Source organism: Scyliorhinus torazame, chromosome 10, assembly GCF_047496885.1.
Source record: "Scyliorhinus torazame isolate Kashiwa2021f chromosome 10, sScyTor2.1, whole genome shotgun sequence".
In the NCBI taxonomy this organism is placed as follows: domain Eukaryota; kingdom Metazoa; phylum Chordata; class Chondrichthyes; order Carcharhiniformes; family Scyliorhinidae; genus Scyliorhinus; species Scyliorhinus torazame.
This window is the reverse complement of record NC_092716.1, coordinates 120,148,310-120,169,962: the sequence shown is the minus strand read 5'-3', so window position 1 is coordinate 120,169,962 and position 21,653 is coordinate 120,148,310. Positions and strand designations below refer to the sequence as shown.

The 21,653-nt window shown below is 62.7% G+C and overlaps 1 protein-coding gene across 2 annotated transcripts in view; it reads right to left on the bottom strand.

Annotated features, from left to right (window-relative positions):
- The window catches only part of polr2c (RNA polymerase II subunit C), a 51,312-nt gene that overhangs the window by 22,821 nt on the left and 6,838 nt on the right, over window positions 1–21,653 (bottom strand). The window contains exons 3-5 of one of the 2 annotated variants that reach the window (XM_072518681.1): window positions 14,179–14,247; window positions 4,905–4,957; window positions 240–368 (exon numbers count right to left, since the gene is read on the bottom strand). In XM_072518681.1, coding sequence (XP_072374782.1) covers window positions 240–368; window positions 4,905–4,957; window positions 14,179–14,247 — 251 coding nt within the window. The remainder of the gene's footprint in view (window positions 1–239; window positions 369–4,904; window positions 4,958–14,178; window positions 14,248–21,653) is intronic. The other variant, XM_072518682.1, reaches the window with a different exon arrangement.

The following is a 21,653-nucleotide window of genomic DNA, read 5'->3' as shown; positions in this document are numbered from 1 at the left end:
GTCAGGATCCTCCTGACCTTGTTAGAATGGCTTGGCCTACACCCCACCTCCCCCAATAGCCATTGACAGTCCAACAGGGTCGTCGTTGAGCACCATCTGATTGTGATGCACTGTGAAAATTCAACTCCCACCCCCACCTCACATTGTGCCAGATTGGGAATACTCTGTGAATGATTACACTCCCACTGTCACCAAACTATAGAAAGAGATAAGTTGAGTTATCGGTGTTCAGCACTCACAGGGATAACCCGGGAATTGTTCGATAGTAAATCCCGAGAGGTGACATGTCGAGTCTGATCTTCGTTACACTTCACATCGAGTGACAACTCCACTGAACATTCTGGGCAGAACTCATCACAGGTACAGTCCTGGGGGAGAAACAAAACAGTCAGTGGAATAAGTACAGCAACTTTACTGAAAAACTCAGCAATAGCTCTCAGCTACAACACAGGTGAGACAGCACAGCAAACCTGACACCCGAGCGCACACACCCACGCTGACCGACGCGCGCGCTGACCGACGCACACGCTGACCGACGCACACGCTGACCGACGCGCGCGCTGACCGACGCACACGCTGACCGACGCACACGCTGACCGACGCACACGCTCAGGGAGTTTGATGCCTTCTCAAGTTACAAACTCAACCTGGGAAAGAGCAAAATCTTCCCGCTGAACCCCCAAGAGGGAGGAGCGGAGCTGGAAGAACAACGGTTTAAAGTGACCCAAACCAAGTTCAGTACCTGGGGATACAAGTGGCCCACACCTGGATGAGGCCCCACAAAGAACAAAGAGAAGTGCTGCACAGGAACAAGCCCTTTGGCCCTCTAAGCCTGTGCCAATCGTGATGCCCTAACTAAAAAAAAAAACTCCTGTTCATGTATCCATCCAGATGCCTCTTAAATGTTGCTAATATGCCTGCTTCCAACACATCCTCTGGCAGCGCGTTCCAGGCACCCACCACTCTGTGTGGAAAAACTTACCCCGTACTTCTCCGTTAAACGTTCCCCCTCTCATCCTGAACCTGTGCCTCCTTGTAATTGACACTTCCACCCTTGGAAACAGCCTGTGACTATCCACCCTGTCTGTGCCTCTCATAATTGTGTAGCCCTCTATCAGGTCTCCCCTCAGCCTCCGTCTTTCCAGTGAAAACAATCCTAGTTTATTCAACCTCTTCTCATAGCCAAAACCCTCGAGACAACATCTTGGTGAACCTCCTTTGCACTCTCTCCAAAGCTTCTACATCCTTCTGATAATGCGGTGACCAGAACGGCATCAATACTCCAAATGCGGCCTAAGCAAGGTTTTATATAGCAAATAAATGGAACCTCTACAGCCGGGTGGTGCAGGTGAAGAGGATTTGCAATGGCAGGACTCGCTCCCTCTTTTGCAAGCGGGAAAGGTACAGACGGTCAAAATGAACGTGCTGCCTCGGTTCCAGTTCGTATTCAGATCACTCCCGATCTTCCATCCTCAAATCCTTCTACACCAGGACCGACAAACTAATCGCGGGCAAGACCATCTTACAGCGAGAGCGACAAGTGGGAGGCCTGGCCCTACCGAAACACTTATTCTCCCACTGCCCAGCAAATGCAAAGAGAGTGAGGAGGTGCTGAGGGAACTGGAGGCGGACTGGGTTCGAATGGCCACAGCACCACATCCGGACCCCCACACACATATTCCAGGAGCCCGGTGGTCATGGCCACAATAAGGACATCGAACCAGTTCAGATGACTCTTCAAGATGGCGAGATGTCCATAAAAGCCCCCATCTGCAACAATCATAGGTTCACACCGACAAGGACAGACGCCACATTTGGTGCATGGAGGGAGGACAGAGGGGCACGGAGCGTGAAGGACATGTAGATGGATGATAGACTGCCGACTCTCGGAACCCTCGGGAGGCCTCAACTCCCGAAAGGGAGTGAGCTCAGGAAGCTGCAGCTGCCTGATCTTCTCTGCAAGGAGACAAAAACGTTGCCCCAGAGAGCCGGAAACACACTTCTGGACACAATGGTAGGGCTGGACTGGTTGGGGGTCGACAAATGTGGAGACGTCGACAGACCACTCATGGAAAAGGTCAGGACCCCACTGGACGAGACCAGATGGAAATGGAGGGAGGAGCTAAGCATGGAGATAGGGAGTGGACCCTGGATTGAGGCGCTGCACAGGATCAGCGCCACCTCATCTTTCACCAGGGCTTCGCCTGATGTAGCTCAAGGTGGTGCACCTCCCCAAGACATGCATGAGCGGGTTCTTCCACAAGATGGAGAATAGGTGCGAGTGGTGTCGGGGTGCCCGGCCAACCACACCCAGGTGTTGTGGTCCTGCCCCAAACTCGGTGCTCTGGATGGCCTTTTTCGAGGTTATGTACAGAGTGGTGGGGGTCGAGATGGAGCCGTGCCCATCTGTGGCATTTGGAGCTCTGGACAGGGAAGGGGGTGGCCTTGGCCTTCATATAACTGATCGTCAGACAGCGCCACCTTGGACATCGGAGAGGCTCTCAGACCTGCCCGAGTTTCTGCAACTAGAAACAATAAAATTCTTGATAAGGGGATCTGAGGAAGGATTGCATGACACGTGGAAGTTGTTCACAAACCTCTTTTCAGAGCTGTTCACAGGCACCATCTAACTGGGGTGGGAGGAGCGGGTGGGGGGGAGAAAGAGGAGGAGGAAGGATGGATAGGAAGTTGTGCGGACACACTGACCGACATGCACGATTGACCATGCTGGCTAATGCGCGCCTGCGCTGGCTGGCACATGCGCCGACGCCCTCCGCCCACCCTCGGCCGACGCCCTCCGCCCACCCTCGGCCGACGCCCTCCGCCCACCCTCGGCCGACGCCCTCCACCCACCCTCGGCCGACGCCCTCCGCCCACCCTCGGCCGACGCCCTCCGCCCACCCTCGACCGACGCCCTCCGCCCACCCTCGACCGACGCCCTCCGCCCACTCTCGACCGACGCACCCCCCCCACTCTCGACCGACGCACTCCACCCCCACTCTCGACCGACGCACCCCCCCCCCTCTCGACCGACGCACCCCCCCCCCCACTCTCGACCGACGCACCCCCCCCCCACTCTCGACCGACGCACCCCCCCCCCCTCGACCGACGCACCCCCCCCCCTCGACCGACGCACCCCCCCCCTCGACCGACGCACCCCCCCCCCACTCTCGACCGACGCACCCCCCCCTCTCGACCGACGTACTCCCCCCCCACTCTCGACCGACGTACACTCCGCCCACTCTCGACCGACGCACTCCGCCCAATCTCGACCGACGCACTCCGCCCAATCTCGACCGACGCACCCCCCCCCCTCGACCGACGCACTCCCCCCCCCCACTCTCGACCGACGTACTCCCCCCCCACTCTCAACCGACGCACTCCGCCCACTCTCGACCGACGCACTCCGCCCAATCTCGACCGGCGCACTCCCCCCAACTCTCGACCGACGCACTTCCCCCCCCCACCACCACTCTCGACCGACTCATTCCCCCCACTCTCGACCGGCGCACTCCCCCTACTCTCGACCGACGCACTCCCCCCCACTCTCGACCGACGCACTCCCCCCACTCTCGACCGACGCACTCCCCCCCACTCTCGACCGACGCACTCCCCCCACTCTCGACCGACGCACTCCCCCCACTCTCGACCGACGCACTCCCCCCACTCTCGACAGACGCACTCCCCCCACTCTCGACCGAAGCACTCCCCCCACTCTCGACCGACGCACTCCGCCCCCCCCCACTCTCGACCGACGCACTCCCCCCACTCTCGACCGACGCACTCCCCCCACTCTCGACTGACGCACTCCCCCCACTCTCGACCGACGCACTCCCCCCCCCACTCTCGACCGACGCACTCCCCCCACTCTCGACCGGCGCACTCCCCCCACTCTCGACCGATGCACTCCCCCCCCACTCTCGACCGACGCACTCCCCCCCACTCTCGACCGACGCACTCCCCCCACTCTCGACCGACGCACTCCCCCCACTCTCGACCGGCGCACTCCCCCCACTCTCGACCGATGTACTCCCCCCCACTCTCGACCGACGCACTCCCCCCCACTCTCGACTGACGCACTCCCCCCCCCCCCCCCCCCCACTCTCGACCGATGCACTCCCCCCCACTCTCGACCGACGCACTCCCCCCCACTCTCGACTGACGCACTCCCTCCCCCCACTCTCGACCGACACACTCCCCCCACTCTCGACTGACGCACTCCCCCCACTCTCGACCGGCGCACTCCCCCCACTCTCGACCGGTGCACTCCCCCCACTCTCGACCGGCGCACTCCCCCCACTCTCGACCGGCGCAGTCCCCCCCCCACTCTCGACCGACGCACTCCCCCCACTCTCGACCGACGCACTCCCCCCCCACTCTCGACCGACACACTCCCCCCCCACCCACTCTCGACCGACGCACTCCCCCCACTCTCGACCGACGCACTCCCCCCCCACTCTCGACCGACACACTCCCCCCCCACCCACTCTCGACCGACGCACTCCCCCCACTCTCGACCGACGCACTCCCCCCACTCTCGACCGACGCACTCTCCCCACTCTCGACCGACGCACTCCCCCCACTCTCGACCGACGCACTCCCCCCAATCTCGACCGACGCACTCCCCCTACTCTCGACCGCGCGCTCCCTCCCCCCCCCCACTCTCGACCGACGCGCTCCCCCCCCCCCCACTCTCGATCGACGCGCTCCGACACACGCCCACGCTCCGACACACGCCCACGCTCCGACCGACACACGCACTCTGACTGGCACGCACACTAGCAGGCCAGCATGTTTCCCCACCTACCATTCACGATTCTGCTGTTTCTCCGATGCACAACCCCTTGTCACATTATTATTCTACTATACATACAGTCGCATGTCTCACTCCGATGTTCACATACCCTTGAATACTGCATCTTATCCACAATGTCATCACTTGTTAGAGGAATTAATCCTGAAAATAAAGAAAACCATTTTACTGAAATGTACTCAGCTACTTATTTCAAAATGGAACTCCACAAAGATGTCAGGGTTTGTGGTGAGAGATCATTAAAATGTCACAGATAGAGAAAATAATCACAAAGGTTAATGGAGACGGCACACGGCGCAGTGGTTAGCACTGGGACTGCAGCGCTGAGGACCCGGGTTCGAATCCCGGCCCTGGGTCACTGTCCGTGTGGAGTTTACACATTCTCCCAGTGTCTGCGTGGGGTTCACCCACACAACCCAAAGATGTGCAGGTTAGGTGAATTAGCCACGCTAAAATTGCCCCTTAATTGGAAAAAAAATAATTGGGCACTCTAAATTTTAAATAAAGGCTAACGGAATGCTGGCCTTCATATCGTGAGGACGAGAGTACAAGGGGGTAGAAGGACTGGTTTCAGTTCTACAAAATCTTGGTAAAACCACACCCAGAGTTACTGGGAGCAGCTCTGGGCACCGCATCTTAGTGAGGTTCGGAGGGAGGGCAGTGTAGATTTACCAGAATCAAACTAGAAATGCAAAGAGGCGATTGTATCCCCCGGAATTTAGAAGATCAAAGGGGGATTTGATTAAAATGAAATGAGGAAACATGGAGACAGAAAGGGTGCTAGAAGTTTGAAACTCTTCTCTAAATGGCAGATGATCCACGATTGGGAGGGGAGAAGCCATGGAGAGGTTTGAAAATAAGGATTAGGATTTTAAAAGTGAGGCTTGCTTAACGAGTGCGTGAGTACAGGGCCAAGATATAGCAGCTTTGAACGAGCACAGGTTTATGTGCACAGACAGAGACCCAAGCCGTGAATCGAACCTGGGACCCTGGAGCTGTGAAGCAACCCTGTCTCCGTGTGTAGGGAGAAGGGGAATGGGTGATCACCAGTCAAGTAGTATCTGGCAGGTAGTGCAGGAGACACGTGTGCATCCTGCTCTCCAAACAGTATTCTCTTCCAAGTCTGATGAAATCAATGGTTCTTCTGGGGAGGGCAGTGAGAGACTAGTGTCCATGGCACCCTGGGAGGATCAGCTGTACAATGGGAATGAAAGCGACCGGAAGATAGCGATAGGTGGTTCGATATTTGTTGGAATAGACTGCCATTTCTGTGGCTGCAGATGTGAATCCAGGACGGTGTGTTACCTCCCTGGTGTCAGGGTCAAGGATGTCACTGAATGGCTGCAGAGCACCCCGAGGGGGAAGGTGAACAGCCGGCAGTTGTGGTCAACATTGGTACCAATTGGCATGGGTAGAGATGTGGTCCTGCAGTCAGCATTCAGGGAACAGGGCAGGAAATGAGCACCTCAAATATCGCGATCTCCGGATTCCTCCCAGAGCCACATGCAAGTGAGTATGGGCAGCACGGTAGCATACTGGTGAGCACTGTTGCTTCGCAGCGCCAAGGTCCCAGTTTGATTCCCGGCATGGATAACTGCCTGTGTGGAGTCTGCACGTTCTCCCCGTGTCTGCGTGGGTTTTGCTCCGGTTTCCTCCCACATGTCCCGAAAGACGTGCTGTTAGGTAATTTGGACATTTTGAATTCTCCCTCAGTGTACCCGAACAGGCGCTGGATTGTGGCGACTAGGGGATTTTCACAGTAACTTCATTACTATTATAGATCATTATTATCATTACTATTACAGGAGGATAAGGGACATCAATGTGTGGCTGGAAAGGTGGTGCAGGAGGCAGGGCTTTAGATTCCGGAGACACTGGGACTGACTCTGGGGGAGACTGGAACTGTACAAACTGGATGGACTGCATCGGAGCAGAGCTGGAACCAATTCCACTGTCAGCTGTTTTGTTAGTGCCAGTGACAGAGGAAGGCCATCCCACCTTGCCAGATCAGCTTTCACTCTCCCCACCAAACTAGTGATGTTGTACCTGCGAAGCCTCCCCCACTCCCGGGCAACCTGCACCCCCCCGATACCTAAAATGAGTCCCTGCTCTACGGAATGGCAGCCCCCCCATCCCTGTCCCCACCCCCGGCCGAGACACCACAAAGTACTCACTCTTGTCCAGGTTCAACTTGTACCCCGAGAAAGACCCAAATACCCGCAGTAGCTCCAATATTCCTATCAACGCACTCGGCTCCGACACATACAGCAGCAAGTCGTCGGCATATAAGGACACCCTCTGCTCTATCCCCCCCCCCCGCACTATTCCTTTCCATGCTCCCGAACTTCTCAATGCGATGGCCAACGGCTCAATTGCAAGTGCAAACAGCAGGGGGGACATAGGACATCCCTGTCTCGTCCCACGGTGGAGAGAAAAGTATCTCGAACTGATATTATTTGCGCGGACACTCGCCTTTGGTTCCTTATATAACCCAGTTCACAAACCTTGGTCCAATCCCAAACCGCTCCAGCACTGCCATCAGGTACCCCCATTCTACCCGATCAAACGCCTTCTTGGCGTCCAATGCCACAACTACCTCTGTTTCCTTTCTTTCCGTCGGTGCCATAACAACGTTCGAAACCCTCCTAATGTTCGAAAACAGCTTCCTCCCTTTCACGAACCCAGTCTGATCCTCCCCGATCACCTTCGGAAGGCACTCCTCCAGCCTACCCGCCAGTACCTTCGCCAACACTTTTACGTCCACATTCAGAAGTGATATGGGCCGATGCGACCCACACTCCGTCGGATCCTTATCTTTTTTTAGTAACAGGGAAATCGATGCCTGCCCCAAGGTTTGCGGCAACACCCCCTTCCCTATCGCCTCCTTAAACATCCCCACCATCAGGGGTGCCAACCTATCCTTAAATTTTTTATAATATTTCACCGGAAATCCATCCGGCCCTGCCACCTTCCCCGACTGCATCCTCCCAATCGCATCCTTTATCTCCTGCTCCACTATTGCTCCTTCTAATGTAGCCCTGTCCCCCTCCCCTAGCCTCGGGTACTCCAACCCATCTAGAAATTCCTGCATCTCACGGTCTCCCCCGAGTGGCTCTGACTTGTCCAACCTCTCATAAAACTCCTCAAAAACCTTGTTAATCAGCACTGGGGCCACCACCAACTTCCCTACCCTATCCTTCACTTGAAGAATTTCCCTTGCCGCTGCCTCCCTCCGGAGCTGACCTGCTAACATTTCTCCATGTTCATAAACTGCACCCCTTGATCGTCTCAGTTGGCGCACTGCCTTCCTGGTGGACAGTCGGTCGAAGCTCGTCTGTAGTTCCTTCCTCTTTTCCAGCTTTGCCGGGTCCCCATCCTCTGCATACCTCCTATCTACCTCCAACATCTCTTCTATTACCCTCTGCCACTCCAACCTCTCCTCTTTATCCACCCTGGCATTAAACAAAATTACCTCACCTCTCACCACTGTCTTTAGAGCCTCCCAGACGACTGCCTTTGACACCTCACCCGTACAATTGAAACCTACATATTCCTTAATTACCTTTTCAAATTTCTCACAGAACACTTGGTTCCCCAAAAGCCCCACATCCAGTTTCCACCCCGGTCTCTGCGCTGCCCCCTTCTCCAGCACCATATCCACCCAATGTGGAGCGTGATCTGACACTGCAATTGCAGAGTATTCCGACCCCTTGACTCCAGCCAGCAAAGCCTTCCCCACCACAAAAAAGTCGATCCGCGAGTATACCTTATGGACCGCTGAGAAAAACGAATACTCCCGTTCCCTTGGCTGCAGGAACCTCCAAGGGTCCACCCCTCCCATTTCCACCATGAGCCCAGCCAGCACCTTCGCCCTCCCTGATGGGACCAGCCAGCGCAGCCGTGATCTGTCCAACCTTGGCTCCTGCACCAAGTTCCAGTCCCCACCCACAATCAGCTCATGCGTGTCCAAGTCGGGAATAGCCCCAAACACCTTCCTCGCGAATCCCACATCGTCCCAATTGGGGCCTTTTACACTTAACAGCGCCACTAATCTCTCCTCCAGTGCCCCTGTCACAATCACATATCTACCCCCCTGATCTGCAACCACCTTCTCCACCTGGAAGCGTACCCTTTTGCTGACCAGCACCGCTACCCCTCGAGCCCTTCCATCAAATCCATAAGACCATAAGACATAGGAGCGGAAGTAAGGCCATACGGCCCATCAGGTCCACTCCACCATTCAATCATGGCTGATTTCAACTCCATTTACCCGCTCTCTCTCCATAGCCCTTAATTCCTCGAGAAATCAAGAATTTATCAACTTCTGTCTTAAAGACACTCAACGTCCCGGCCTCCACCGCCCTCTGTGGCAATGAATTCCACAGACCCACCACTCTCTGGCTGAAGAAAATTCTCCTCATCTCTGTTCTAAAGTGACTCCCTTTTATTCTAAGGCTGTGCCCCCGGGTCCTAGTCTCCCCTGCTAATGGAAACAACTTCCCTACGTCCACCCTATCTAAGCCATTCATTATCTTGTAAGTTTCTATTAGATCTCCCCTCAACTCCAATGAATATAATCCCAGGATCCGGAGTGAAACACTTGGCTAACCCAGCCCTTTTTAAGTCTCACCTGGTCCTTCACCCTCAAGTGAGTCTCCTGCAGCATTGCTACATCGGCTTTCAAACTTTTAAGATGTGCAAGCACCCTTGACCGGACCTCCTAACCCTCTCATGTTCCACGTGATTATCCTTACTGGGGGTCTCTCACCCCCCCCCCACCTTTCTTATCCACCATCACCATACCACCGGGCTCTGCCCCATAAGCCTGACCCGCCCCTGACCATTGTTAACATCGAACCCCTTCCCCCCCCCCTCCCAAGAACACCCCCGACAAAAACATCCCCCAACATCCATCCCCCCACCCCCTCTTGCTCACCTCGTAGGCCCATTGAAGCCTGCTATCCAGGCTCCAACTTCCGCAGTCCTCCTCTCACCTCACCCCCGTTCACTAACTGACTTTAGTTAGCTAGGTCTTGGCGGGGGGTGGCTCCCCCCGCCAAGACCTCTCGCCCCCTTCCACCCAGTCCCAGAGAAAGAAACACCAAAACAAACCCAACAATCCACTGACATAACATTTAACCGTCGCAACACAGAACACCATTAACTTGAACTCTGTAACAATGCAAAGAGAAGTAAATTTCAATACAATTCAGTAAAAAGAAAGTTGTAACATTTGTACATTTTCCAACCGCTCAAACACAGTCCACAGTCTCTCTTCCAGTTCCGCTCTTCACGTCTGTCCCAAGCCTTCTGCCCTCACGAACACCTCAGCCGCCTCCGCTGTCTCAAAATAAAAGTCTTTGGCGTTATATGTTACTCTCAACTTCGCCGGGTACACCACACCAAATCGCACCCCCTTCTTGTACAAAGCCGCCTTCACTCGCCCAAACGCCGCTCGTCTTTTTGCCAACTCCACCGTCAAGTCCTGGTAGATCCGAACCGCAGTACCATCCCACAGCACCTCACACTCCTGCTTCGCCCAGCTTAATACCTTCTCCTTCATGCAAAACTTATGGAAGCAGATAATTACTGCCCTTGGCAGCTCGTTCACTTTGGGCTTCGGCCTTAATGACCGATGAGCTCGGTCTAGCTCATACAGGGTGGGGCTCTCACCCTCCCCATCAGCTCCGCCAACTTCTTAGCGAAGTATTGCGTTGGCCTTGGGCCCTCTTCCGCAAGCCCACAATTCTCAAATTGTGCCGCCTTGGAGCGGTTTTCCAAGTCTTCCAGCTTTGCTCGGAGTCCTCTGTTAACCTCCACCACCCTCCGCAGCTCGTCACCCATCGAGGTGACCTGGTTGCTGTGTCGTATCACGGCCTCCTCCATCTCCTTCATCTTCTCGCCCTGTTCTCTCACCTCGGCCGATGCCGTTGCCACCTCCACCCTCATCAGGCCGATTGCCTCCTCCACCCATGACCTCAACACGACCGCCGTTTCTTTCCTCAAGGCCTCCATGTGCCTCACCAAATGTTTTCCAGCTCCATCTCCATCACCTCGGTCATCTTCTCCACCTGTCTTGCATCTCGGCTTCCGCCATCCTGTCAACACTTTTGCTCGTCTTCTCCTTCGGCGGCGAACCCGCGTTTCCTCCTTTCTTCGACGCTGCTCTTCGCATCCTTTAGCGGCTTATTGTTTTTTATCTTCTTTCTTTTCTCCTCTCTCCCCCTTCACCCTCCTGCCCTTCATCAATCTGACATTCTTCTTTTTTGAAAAAAAAGGGGGGAGAAAACAAAACTTTCACCAAACTTCCTTAAATCTTTTCTTTCTCCTCTGCGTTCACCTGGGACCAGGCTTCAACCTTCTTTCTTCTTCCTAGGTGGGAGCCATCCGACGTGGAGCACCCTCCCTACATGGTGCCCTGGCCTCGGGCCTGCCGCCTCGGCCTCCTCGTAGCTCTGCCCCCGCTACTCTGACCTGCCACGCCGGGCCCGGCGCCTCAGCCTCCCGCCGCCCGCGCGGGGTTCTTTGCCGGTTTTTAAACCGCTGGCTGCTCGTGGTGGCCCCAAAGGCCGGTTTAAAAACCGATTGTCGGGGGGTGCCTGAGGACTCGGGGATTTCATCGAAATCGCCGTGAATCGCGGCCACCGGCGGGAGCTCTTGTTGCTGCGGCCGCCCTGCTCGCCCACGCCACCGGAAGAAGTTCAGTATCACTTGACAACTATTAATTATTTCTGGATACAAAGTGTTCAGGAAAGACATGAAAGGAAGGAAAGGAGGGGCCGGGAATGGTATTGATTCAGAAGAACATTGCAGTGCCAGAGAGCTGGGGGATAGAGGAGATGTTGTGTGGCACTATTCCTGTGCTAAATGGGATAGATTCAGAACACATCTAGCAGCTCAAGACTGGACATCAATGAGGCGCTGTGAGCCATCAGCAGCAGAAGAATTGTATTCAACCACAACCTGTAACCTCAGGGCCCGGCATATCCTCCACTCTACTATTACCACCAAGCTCGGGCATTAACCTTGGTTCAATGAAGAGTGCAGGAGAGCATGCCAGGAGCACCACCAGCCATATCTAAAAATGAGGTGTCAACTTGATGAAGCTGCAACAGCCAAACAGCTAAAGCAGCAAGTAATAGACAGAGTTAAGCAATTCCACAACCAATCGATCAGGTATAATCTCTGCAATCCTGCCACATCCAGTCATGAATGGTGGTGGACAATTAAACAACTCACTGAATGAGGAGGCTCCACAAAGGCAGCAGTGGCTAGCACGCTGCCTCTCAGTGCAAGGGACCCGGATTCAATTCCAACCTTGGGTGACTGTGCGGAGTTTGTACTTTCTCCCTGTGTTTCCTCCGGGTGTTCCGGTTTCCTTCCATAGTTCAAGGATGTGGTGAGGTGGAAGATCCTGTTTCTGTGCTGTACTTTTCTTTATGTTTTTAATGTTCTTATTGCATGGGGATACGGGGATAGCGTGGAAAGTGGGCCTAAGTAGAGTGCTCTTTGTTCCAGCTTGTTTGATTAGCACCTCATCCACCACCTGCAACATTCACTCCCTTCACCACCGCCGAACAGTGGCAGCCCTGTGTACCATCTAAAAGATGCACTGCATCTTTGGTGTGGGTATCAGGAGGGTCAAGGAGCAATCAGTCATGCCACTACCGATTGCAGGAGAAGCGCCCAAAAGCTGCGAGCGGCTTTCAAGAATGCCATCCATGTGTCTCCTCAGCCGCATCCAGCAGTGCGCAGGCCCAGAATCCAGCGGGGCAGACTGCCTCCCCCTGACGGCAATGTGCTGTCCCAGGGCCAGATTTATTTTTAAAAACGGTGGAGTCTTCCCACAAACAGTGGCAGCAGAGATCACGTGTCCTGTACATCTGTGCTTTTGTCACAAAATCACAGAGGAGAGATTTGTCTATTTTGTAGCTGCCAGCAAGCAAGCAACAGGACTGAGTGAAGAACTCAAGATTGGTCATTTTCTAACAAGGAATTTGTAATAAGGAATCCATGATGTGGAGATGCCGGCGTTGGACTGGGGTGAGCAGTCCTTACAACACCGGGTTAAAGTCCAACAGGTTTGGTTCAAATCACTAGCTTTCGGAGCACTGCTCCTTCCTCAGGTGAATGGAAGGCCTCCTCACCCGAGGAAGGAGCTGTGCTCCGAAAGCTAGTGATTTGAAACAAACCTGTTGGACTTTAACCTGGTGTTGCAAGACTTCTTACTGTAATAAGGAGAGAGCCAGTGACACAAACAGGCCAGGATCTCACTACTGAATCTGCTGGAGAGCTTCTCAGGAAAGTCCATGGCAGGACAAAGCAGCACTAGTGAGCTGTGTGCAGAGCTCCACGGCCTCTGGAACACCCAACAAAGAAAAAACTGAAATCAGGAACAAAGCAGTATCAAAATAATTTCTTGAGGTGTGGCTTTGTTAATTGTGCCAATGCAAATCAGAATGTAAGCCCATGTGCGTTATATGTAGGGAAGAACTGTTAAATGAAAGTTTAAAACTCTCGAAACTTCAAAGGCATTTGAAAACTAAGCATGGTCAGTTTGAGGACAAACCTCTTGATTTTTTCAAAGGATGCAGCAAGAATTTAAATCATCAGATGAGGTCCTTAGCAGAAATGTAACATGAATGATAAAGTAAGTGAGATTGTCAGGACCAAACAGGTTCATTTGTCGCATTAAAAGTAAGAAATAATGGGCAGCACGGGGGTGCAGTGGGTTAGCCCTGCTCCCTCACGGCGCTGAGGTCCCAGGTTCGATCCCGGCTCTGGGTCACTATCCGTGTGGAGTTTGCACATTCTCCCCGTGTTTGCGTGGGTTTCGCCCCCACAACCTAAAGATGCGCAGGGTAGGTGGATTAGCCACGCTAAATTGCCCATTTGGGTACTCTAAATTTTAAAAAAAAGAAAGAAATAATGGTGGGTCGTGAAGGTCAGCTGGCGTGGGTCGTGGAAGTTGGCCAGTTGGTAAAAGTGGGTCCCGGGGAGAAAAGTTTGAAAAACACTGATCTGGAATGACAAGAGCAGCAGATACCTGGGACAGCACCACCTGGAGGCTCCCCTCCAAATCAGTCACCATCCTGACTTGGAAATATATCATCGTTCCTTCACTGTCGCTGGGTCAACATCCTGGAACTCCCTCCCTAACAGCACTGTTGGTGTACCTACAGCACATGGCCGACAGCGGTTCAAGAAGGCAGCTCACCACCACCTTCTGAAGGGCAATTAGAGATGTGCAATAAATGCTGGTCGAGCCAGCTATGCCCACATCCCAGAGAGAGCAACAAACCCATCCCCCTCCTCCTTTATTTTGCCCCACTGATGGAGAGATGAAATGAGTTGGTTACACTCACCGATTCTGTGTGCAATGAATTCATCATGGAGCACTGAGGAATTGGCATCAATCTGAACCCAGTCAATCGCTGTGACAAAATATATCAGAAAAGCACTTGTACATCTGTCAGTAACACACAGAGTTAGTCTAACATAAGTCGGAGAGAAATGCTGGAATCTATTACAGAAGACATGACAACAGGACATTTCAAAAATATCAACGTGATTAGGCAAAGTCAACATGGATTCACAAATGGAAAATAATGTTTGAGAAACATACTGGAATGTTTGGCGATCTATTGGAGGGGTGTCATGGGAGGCGTGGTGGGACGGGGGCGCGTGGTGGGACAGGGGGGGCGGGGGTGGGACGGGGGGCCGCGTGGTGGGACGGAGGGGCAGCGTGGTGGGACGGGGGGGCAGCGTGGTGGGACGGGGGGGCAGCGTGGTGGGACGGGGGGGCAGCGTGGTGGGACGGGGGGGCAGCGTGGTGGGACGGGGGGGCAGCGTGGTGGGACGGGGGGGCAGCGTGGTGGGACGGGGGGGCAGCGTGGTGGGACGGGGGGGCAGCGTGGTGGGAGCATCGTGGTGGGACGGGGGGGGCAGCGTGGTGGGACGGGGGGGCAGCGTGGTGGGACGGGGGGGCAGCGTGGTGGGACGGGGGGGCAGCGTGGTGGGACGGGGGGGGCAGCGTGGTGGGACGGGGGGGGGCAGCGTGGTGGGACGGGGGGGGCAGCGTGGTGGGACGGGGGGGGGCAGCGTGGTGGGACGGGGGGGGGCAGCGTGGTGGGGCGGGGGGGCAGCGTGGTGGGACGGGGGGGGCAGCGTGGTGGGACGGGGGGGGGGGGGCAGCGTGGTGGGACGGGGGGGCAGCGTGGTGGGACGGGGGGGCAGCGTGGTGGGACGGGGGGGCAGCGTGGTGGGACGTGGGGGCAGCGTGGTGGGACGTGGGGGCAGCGTGGTGGGACGGGGGGGCAGCGTGGTGGGACGGGGGGGCAGCGTGGTGGGACGGGGGGGCAGCGTGGTGGGACGGGGGGGCAGCGTGGTGGGACGGGGGGGCAGCGTGGTGGGACGGGGGGGCAGCGTGGTGGGACGGGGGGGGCAGCGTGGTGGGACGGGGGGCAGCGTGGTGGGACGGGGGGGCAGCATGGTGGGACGGGGGGGCGCGTGGTGGAACGGGGGGGGGCGCGTGGTGGAACGGGGGGGGGCGCGTGGTGGAACGGGGGGGCGCGTGGTGGAACGGGGGGGCGCGTGGTGGAACGGGGGGGGCGCGTGGTGGAACGGGGGGGCGCGTGGTGGAACGGGGGGGGCGCGTGGTGGAACGGGGGGGGGCGCGTGGTGGAACGGGGGGGGCGCGTGGTGGAACGGGGGGGCGCGTGGTGGAACGGGGGGGCGCGTGGTGGAACGGGGGGGCGCGTGGTGGAACGGGGGGGCGCGTGGTGGAACGGGGGGGCGCGTGGTGGAACGGGGGGGCACGTGGTGGAACGGGGGGGCACGTGGTGGAACGGGGGGCACGTGGTGGAACGGGGGGGCACGTGGTGGAACGGGGGGGCACGTGGTGGAACGGGGGGGCACGTGGTGGAACGGGGGGGCACGTGGTGGAACGGGGGGGCACGTGGTGGAACGGGGGGGCACGTGGTGGAACGGGGGGGCACGTGGTGGAACGGGGGGGCACGTGGTGGAACGGGGGGGCACGTGGTGGAACGGGGGGGCACGTGGTGGAACGGGGGGGCACGTGGTGGAACGGGGGGGCACGTGGTGGAACGGGGGGGCACGTGGTGGAACGGGGGGGCACGTGGTGGAACGGGGGGGCACGTGGTGGAACGGGGGGGCACGTGGTGGAACGGGGGGGCACGTGGTGGAACGGGGGGGCACGTGGTGGAACGGGGGGGCACGTGGTGGAACGGGGGGGCACGTGGTGGAACGGGGGTGGCGTGTGGTGGAACGGGGGCGCGTGTGGTGGAACGGGGGCGCGTGGTGGAATGGGGGCGCGTGGTGGAACGGGGGGGCGCGTGGTGGGACGGGGGGCGCGTGGTGGGACGGGGGGCGCGTGGTGGGACGGGGGGCGCGTGGTGGGACGGGGGGCGCGTGGTGGGACGGGGGGGCGCGTGGTGGAACGGGGGGGCACGTGGTGGAACGGGGGGGCACGTGGTGGAACGGGGGAGCACGTGGTGGAACGGGGGGCACGTGGTGGGACGGGGGGCGCGTGGTGGGACGGGGGGCGCGTGGTGGGACGGGGGGGCGCGTGGTGGGACGGGGGGCGCGTGGTGGGACGGGGGCGGGGCGTGGTGGGACGGGGGGGGAGCGCATGGTGGGTCGGGGGTGCGCGTGGTGTCGGGGGGGCGCGTGGTGGGACGGGTGGGGGGGGGGCGTGTGGTGGAACGGGGCGTAGTGGGACGGGGGGGGCACATGTTGGGACGGGGGGGGCACGTGGTGGGACGGGGGGGGGCACGTGGTGGGACGGGGGGGGGGCAGCGTGGTGGGACGGGGGCAGCGTGGTGGGCCGGGGGGGGGCAGCGTGGTGGGACGGGGGGGGCAGCGTGGTGGGACGGGGGGGGCAGCGTGGTGGGACGGGGGGGGGGGGCAGCGTGGTGGGACGGGGTGGGGCAGCGTGGTGGGACGGGGGGGCAGCGTGGTGGGACGGGGGGGCAGCGTGGTGGGACGGGGGGGCAGCGTGGTGGGACGGGGGGGGGCAGCGTGGTGGGACGGGGTGGGGCAGCGTGGTGGGACGGGTGGGGCAGCGTGGTGGGACGGGGGGGGGCAGCGTGGTGGGACGGGGGGGCAGCGTGGTGGGACGGGGGGGGGCAGCGTGGTGGGACGGGGGGGGCAGCGTGGTGGGACGGGGGGGCAGCGTGGTGGGACGGGGGGGCAGCGTGGTGGGACGGGGGGGGGGCAGCGTGGTGGGACGGGGGGGGGCAGCGTGGTGGGACGGGGGGGGGCAGCGTGGTGGGACGGGGGGGGCAGCGTGGTGGGACGGGGGGGGGCAGCGTGGTGGGACGGGGGGGGGCAGCGTGGTGGGACGGGGGGGGCAGCGTGGTGGGACGGGGTGGGGCAGCGTGGTGGGACGGGGGGGCAGCGTGGTGGGACGGGGGGGCAGCGTGGTGGGACGGGGGGGGGCAGCGTGGTGGGACGGGGCCGCGTGGTGGAACGGGGGGGGGGCGTGGTGGAAAGGAGGGGGGGGGGGCGCGTGGTGGAACAGGGGGGGGGGGCGCATGGTGGGACGGGGGGGGCGCGTGGTGGGGCGGGGGGGGGCGCGTGGTGGGACGGGGGGGCGCGTGGTGGGACGGGGGGGGGGCGCGTGGTGGGACGGGGGGGGGCGCGTGGTGGGACGGGGACGGGGGGGCACGTGGTGGGACGGGGGGGGGCGCGTGGTGGGACGGGGGGGCGTGGTGGAACGGGGGCGCGCGTGGTGGGACGGGGGGGGGGCACGTAGTGGGACGGGGGGGCAGCGTGGTGGGACGGGAGACGGGGGCAGCGTGGTGGGACGGGGGGGCAGCGTGGTGGGACGGGGGGGGGGGCGCGTGGTGGGACGGGGGGGGGGCGCGTGGTGGGACGGGGGGGGGGGCGCGTGGTGGGACGGGGGGGCGTGGTGGAACGGGGGCGCGCGTGGTGGAACGGGGGGGGGCGCGTGGTGGAACGGGGGGGCGCGTGGTGGAACGGGGGGGGGGCGCGTGGTGGAACGGGGGGGGGGCGCGTGGTGGAACGGGGGGGCGCGTGGTGGAACGGGGGGGCGCGTGGTGGAACGGAGGGGCGCGTGGTGGAACGGAGGGGCGCGTGGTGGAACGGAGGGGCGCGTGGTGGAACGGAGGGGCGCGTGGTGGAATGGGGGCGCGTGGTGGAACGGGGGGGCGCGTGGTGGAACGGGGGGGGCGCGTGGTGTGACGCGTGGTGGGACGGGGGGCGGGGCGTGGTGGGACGGGGGTGGGAGGAGCGCATGGTGGGTCAGGGGGGCGCGTGATGTCGGGGGGGCGCGTGGTGGGACGGGTGGGGGGGGCGTGTGGTGGGACGGGGGGGCACATGTTGGGACAGGGGGGGGGCACGTGGTGGGACGGGGGGGCGCGTGGTGGGACGGGGACGGGTGGTGGGGCACGTGGTGAGACGGGGGGGCGTGGTGGGACAGGGGGGGCGCGTGGTGGGACGGGGGGGGGCACGCGGCGGGACGGGGGGGGGGCACGTGGTGGGACGGGGGGCACGGGGAGGGCGTGGTGGGACGGGGAGGCGTGCTGGGACGGGGGGGGGCGTTGTGGGACGTGGGGGCTGACGTGGTGAGACGGGGGGGCAGCGTGGTGGGACGGGGGGGCAGCGTGGTGGGACGGGGGGGCAGCGTGGTGGGACGGGGGGGGCAGCGTGGTGGGACAGGGGGGCAGCGTGGTGGGACGGGGGGGCAGCGTGGTGGGACGGGGGGGCAGCGTGGTGGGACGGGGGGGCAGCGTGGTGGGAGCATCGTGGTGGGACGGGGGGGGCAGCGTGGTGGGACGGGGGGGCAGCGTGGTGGGACGGGGGGGCAGCGTGGTGGGACGGGGGGGCAGCGTGGTGGGACGGGGGGGGCAGCGTGGTGGGACGGGGGGGGCAGCGTGGTGGGACGGGGGGGGCAGCGTGGTGGGACGGGGGGGGCAGCGTGGTGGGACGGGGGGGGCAGCGTGGTGGGGCGGGGGGGGCAGCGTGGTGGGACGGGGGGGGCAGCGTGGTGGGACGGGGGGGGGGGGGGGCAGCGTGGTGGGACGGGGGGGCAGCGTGGTGGGACGGGGGGGCAGCGTGGTGGGACGGGGGGGCAGCGTGGTGGGACGGGGGGGCAGCGTGGTGGGACGGGGGGGCAGCGTGGTGGGACGGGGGGGCAGCGTGGTGGGACGGGGGGGCAGCGTGGTGGGACGGGGGGGCAGCGTGGTGGGACGGGGGGGCAGCGTGGTGGGACGGGGGGGCAGCGTGGTGGGACGGGGGGGCAGCGTGGTGGGACGGGGGGGCGCGTGGTGGGACGGGGGGGCAGCGTGGTGGGACGGGGGGGGCAGCGTGGTGGGACGGGGGGGCAGCGTGGTGGGACGGGGGGGCAGCGTGGTGGGACGGGGGGGCAGCGTGGTGGGACGGGGGGGCAGCGTGGTGGGACGGGGGGGCAGCGTGGTGGGACGGGGGGCAGCGTGGTGGGACGGGGGGGCAGCATGGTGGGACGGGGGGGCGCGTGGTGGAACGGGGGGGGCGCGTGGTAGAACGGGGGGGGCGCGTGGTGGAACGGGGGGGGCGCGTGGTGGAACGGGGGGGGCGCGTGGTGGAACGGGGGGGGCGCGTGGTGGAACGGGGGGGGCGCGTGGTGGAACGGGGGGGGGCGCGTGGTGGAACGGGGGGGGCGCGTGGTGGAACGGGGGGGCGCGTGGTGGAACGGGGGGGCGCGTGGTGGAACGGGGGGGCGCGTGGTGGAACGGGGGGGCGCGTGGTGGAACGGGGGGGCGCGTGGTGGAACGGGGGGGCACGTGGTGGAACGGGGGGGCACGTGGTGGAACGGGGGGGCACGTGGTGGAACGGGGGGGCACGTGGTGGAACGGGGGGGCACGTGGTGGAACGGGGGGGCACGTGGTGGAACGGGGGGGCACGTGGTGGAACGGGGGGGCACGTGGTGGAACGGGGGGGCACGTGGTGGAACGGGGGGGCACGTGGTGGAACGGGGGGGCACGTGGTGGAACGGGGGGGCACGTGGTGGAACGGGGGGGCACGTGGTGGAACGGGGGGGCACGTGGTGGAACGGGGGGGCACGTGGTGGAACGGGGGGGCACGTGGTGGAACGGGGGGGCACGTGGTGGAACGGGGGGGCACGTGGTGGAACGGGGGTGGCGTGTGGTGGAACGGGGGCGCGTGTGGTGGAACGGGGGCGCGTGGTGGAATGGGGGCGCGTGGTGGAACGGGGGGGCGCGTGGTGGGACGGGGGGCGCGTGGTGGGACGGGGGGCGCGTGGTGGGACGGGGGGCGCGTGGTGGGACGGGGGGCGCGTGGTGGGACGGGGGGCGCGTGGTGGGACGGGGGGGCGCGTGGTGGGACGGGGGGCGCGTGGTGGAACGGGGGGGCACGTGGTGGAACGGGGGGGCACGTGGTGGAACGGGGGAGCACGTGGTGGAACGGGGGGCACGTGGTGGGACGGGGGGCGCGTGGTGGGACGGGGGGCGCGTGGTGGGACGGGGGGCGCGTGGTGGGACGGGGGGCGCGTGGTGGGACGGGGGCGGGGCGTGGTGGGACGGGGGGGAGCGCATGGTGGGTCGGGGGTGCGCGTGGTGTCGGGGGGGCGCGTGGTGGGACGGGTGGGGGGGGGCGTGTGGTGGAACGGGGCGTAGTGGGACGGGGGGGCACATGTTGGGACGGGGGGGGCACGTGGTGGGACGGGGGGGGGCACGTGGTGGGACGGGGGGGGGGGCAGCGTGGTGGGACGGGGGCAGCGTGGTGGGCCGGGGGGGGGCAGCGTGGTGGGACGGGGGGGGCAGCGTGGTGGGACGGGGGGGGGCAGCGTGGTGGGACGGGGGGGGCAGCGTGGTGGGACGGGGGGGGGGGGGCAGCGTGGTGGGACGGGGTGGGGCAGCGTGGTGGGACGGGGGGGGCAGCGTGGTGGGACGGGGGGGCAGCGTGGTGGGACGGGGGGGCAGCGTGGTGGGACGGGGGGGGGCAGCGTGGTGGGACGGGGTGGGGCAGCGTGGTGGGACGGGTGGGGCAGCGTGGTGGGACGGGGGGGGGCAGCGTGGTGGGACGGGGGGGCAGCGTGGTGGGACGGGGGGGGGCAGCGTGGTGGGACGGGGGGGGCAGCGTGGTGGGACGGGGGGGCAGCGTGGTGGGACGGGGGGGCAGCGTGGTGGGACGGGGGGGGGGCAGCGTGGTGGGACGGGGGGGGGGCAGCGTGGTGGGACGGGGGGGGGCAGCGTGGTGGGACGGGGGGGGGCAGCGTGGTGGGACGGGGGGGGGCAGCGTGGTGGGACGGGGGGGGCAGCGTGGTGGGACGGGGTGGGGCAGCGTGGTGGGACGGGGGGGCAGCGTGGTGGGACGGGGGGGCAGCGTGGTGGGACGGGGGGGGGCAGCGTGGTGGGACGGGGCCGCGTGGTGGAACGGGGGGGGGGCGTGGTGGAAAGGAGGGGGGGGGGGGGCGCGTGGTGGAACAGGGGGGGGGGGCGCATGGTGGGACGGGGGGGGCGCGTGGTGGGGCGGGGGGGGGCGCGTGGTGGGACGGGGGGGCGCGTGGTGGGACGGGGGGGGGCGCGTGGTGGGACGGGGGGGGGCGCGTGGTGGGACGGGGACGGGGGGGCACGTGGTGGGACGGGGGGGGGCGCGTGGTGGGACGGGGGGGCGTGGTGGAACGGGGGCGCGCGTGGTGGGACGGGGGGGGGGGCACGTAGTGGGACGGGGGGGCAGCGTGGTGGGACGGGAGACGGGGGCAGCGTGGTGGGACGGGGGGGCAGCGTGGTGGGACGGGGGGGGGGCGCGTGGTGGGACGGGGGGGGGGCGCGTGGTGGGACGGGGGGGGGGGGCGCGT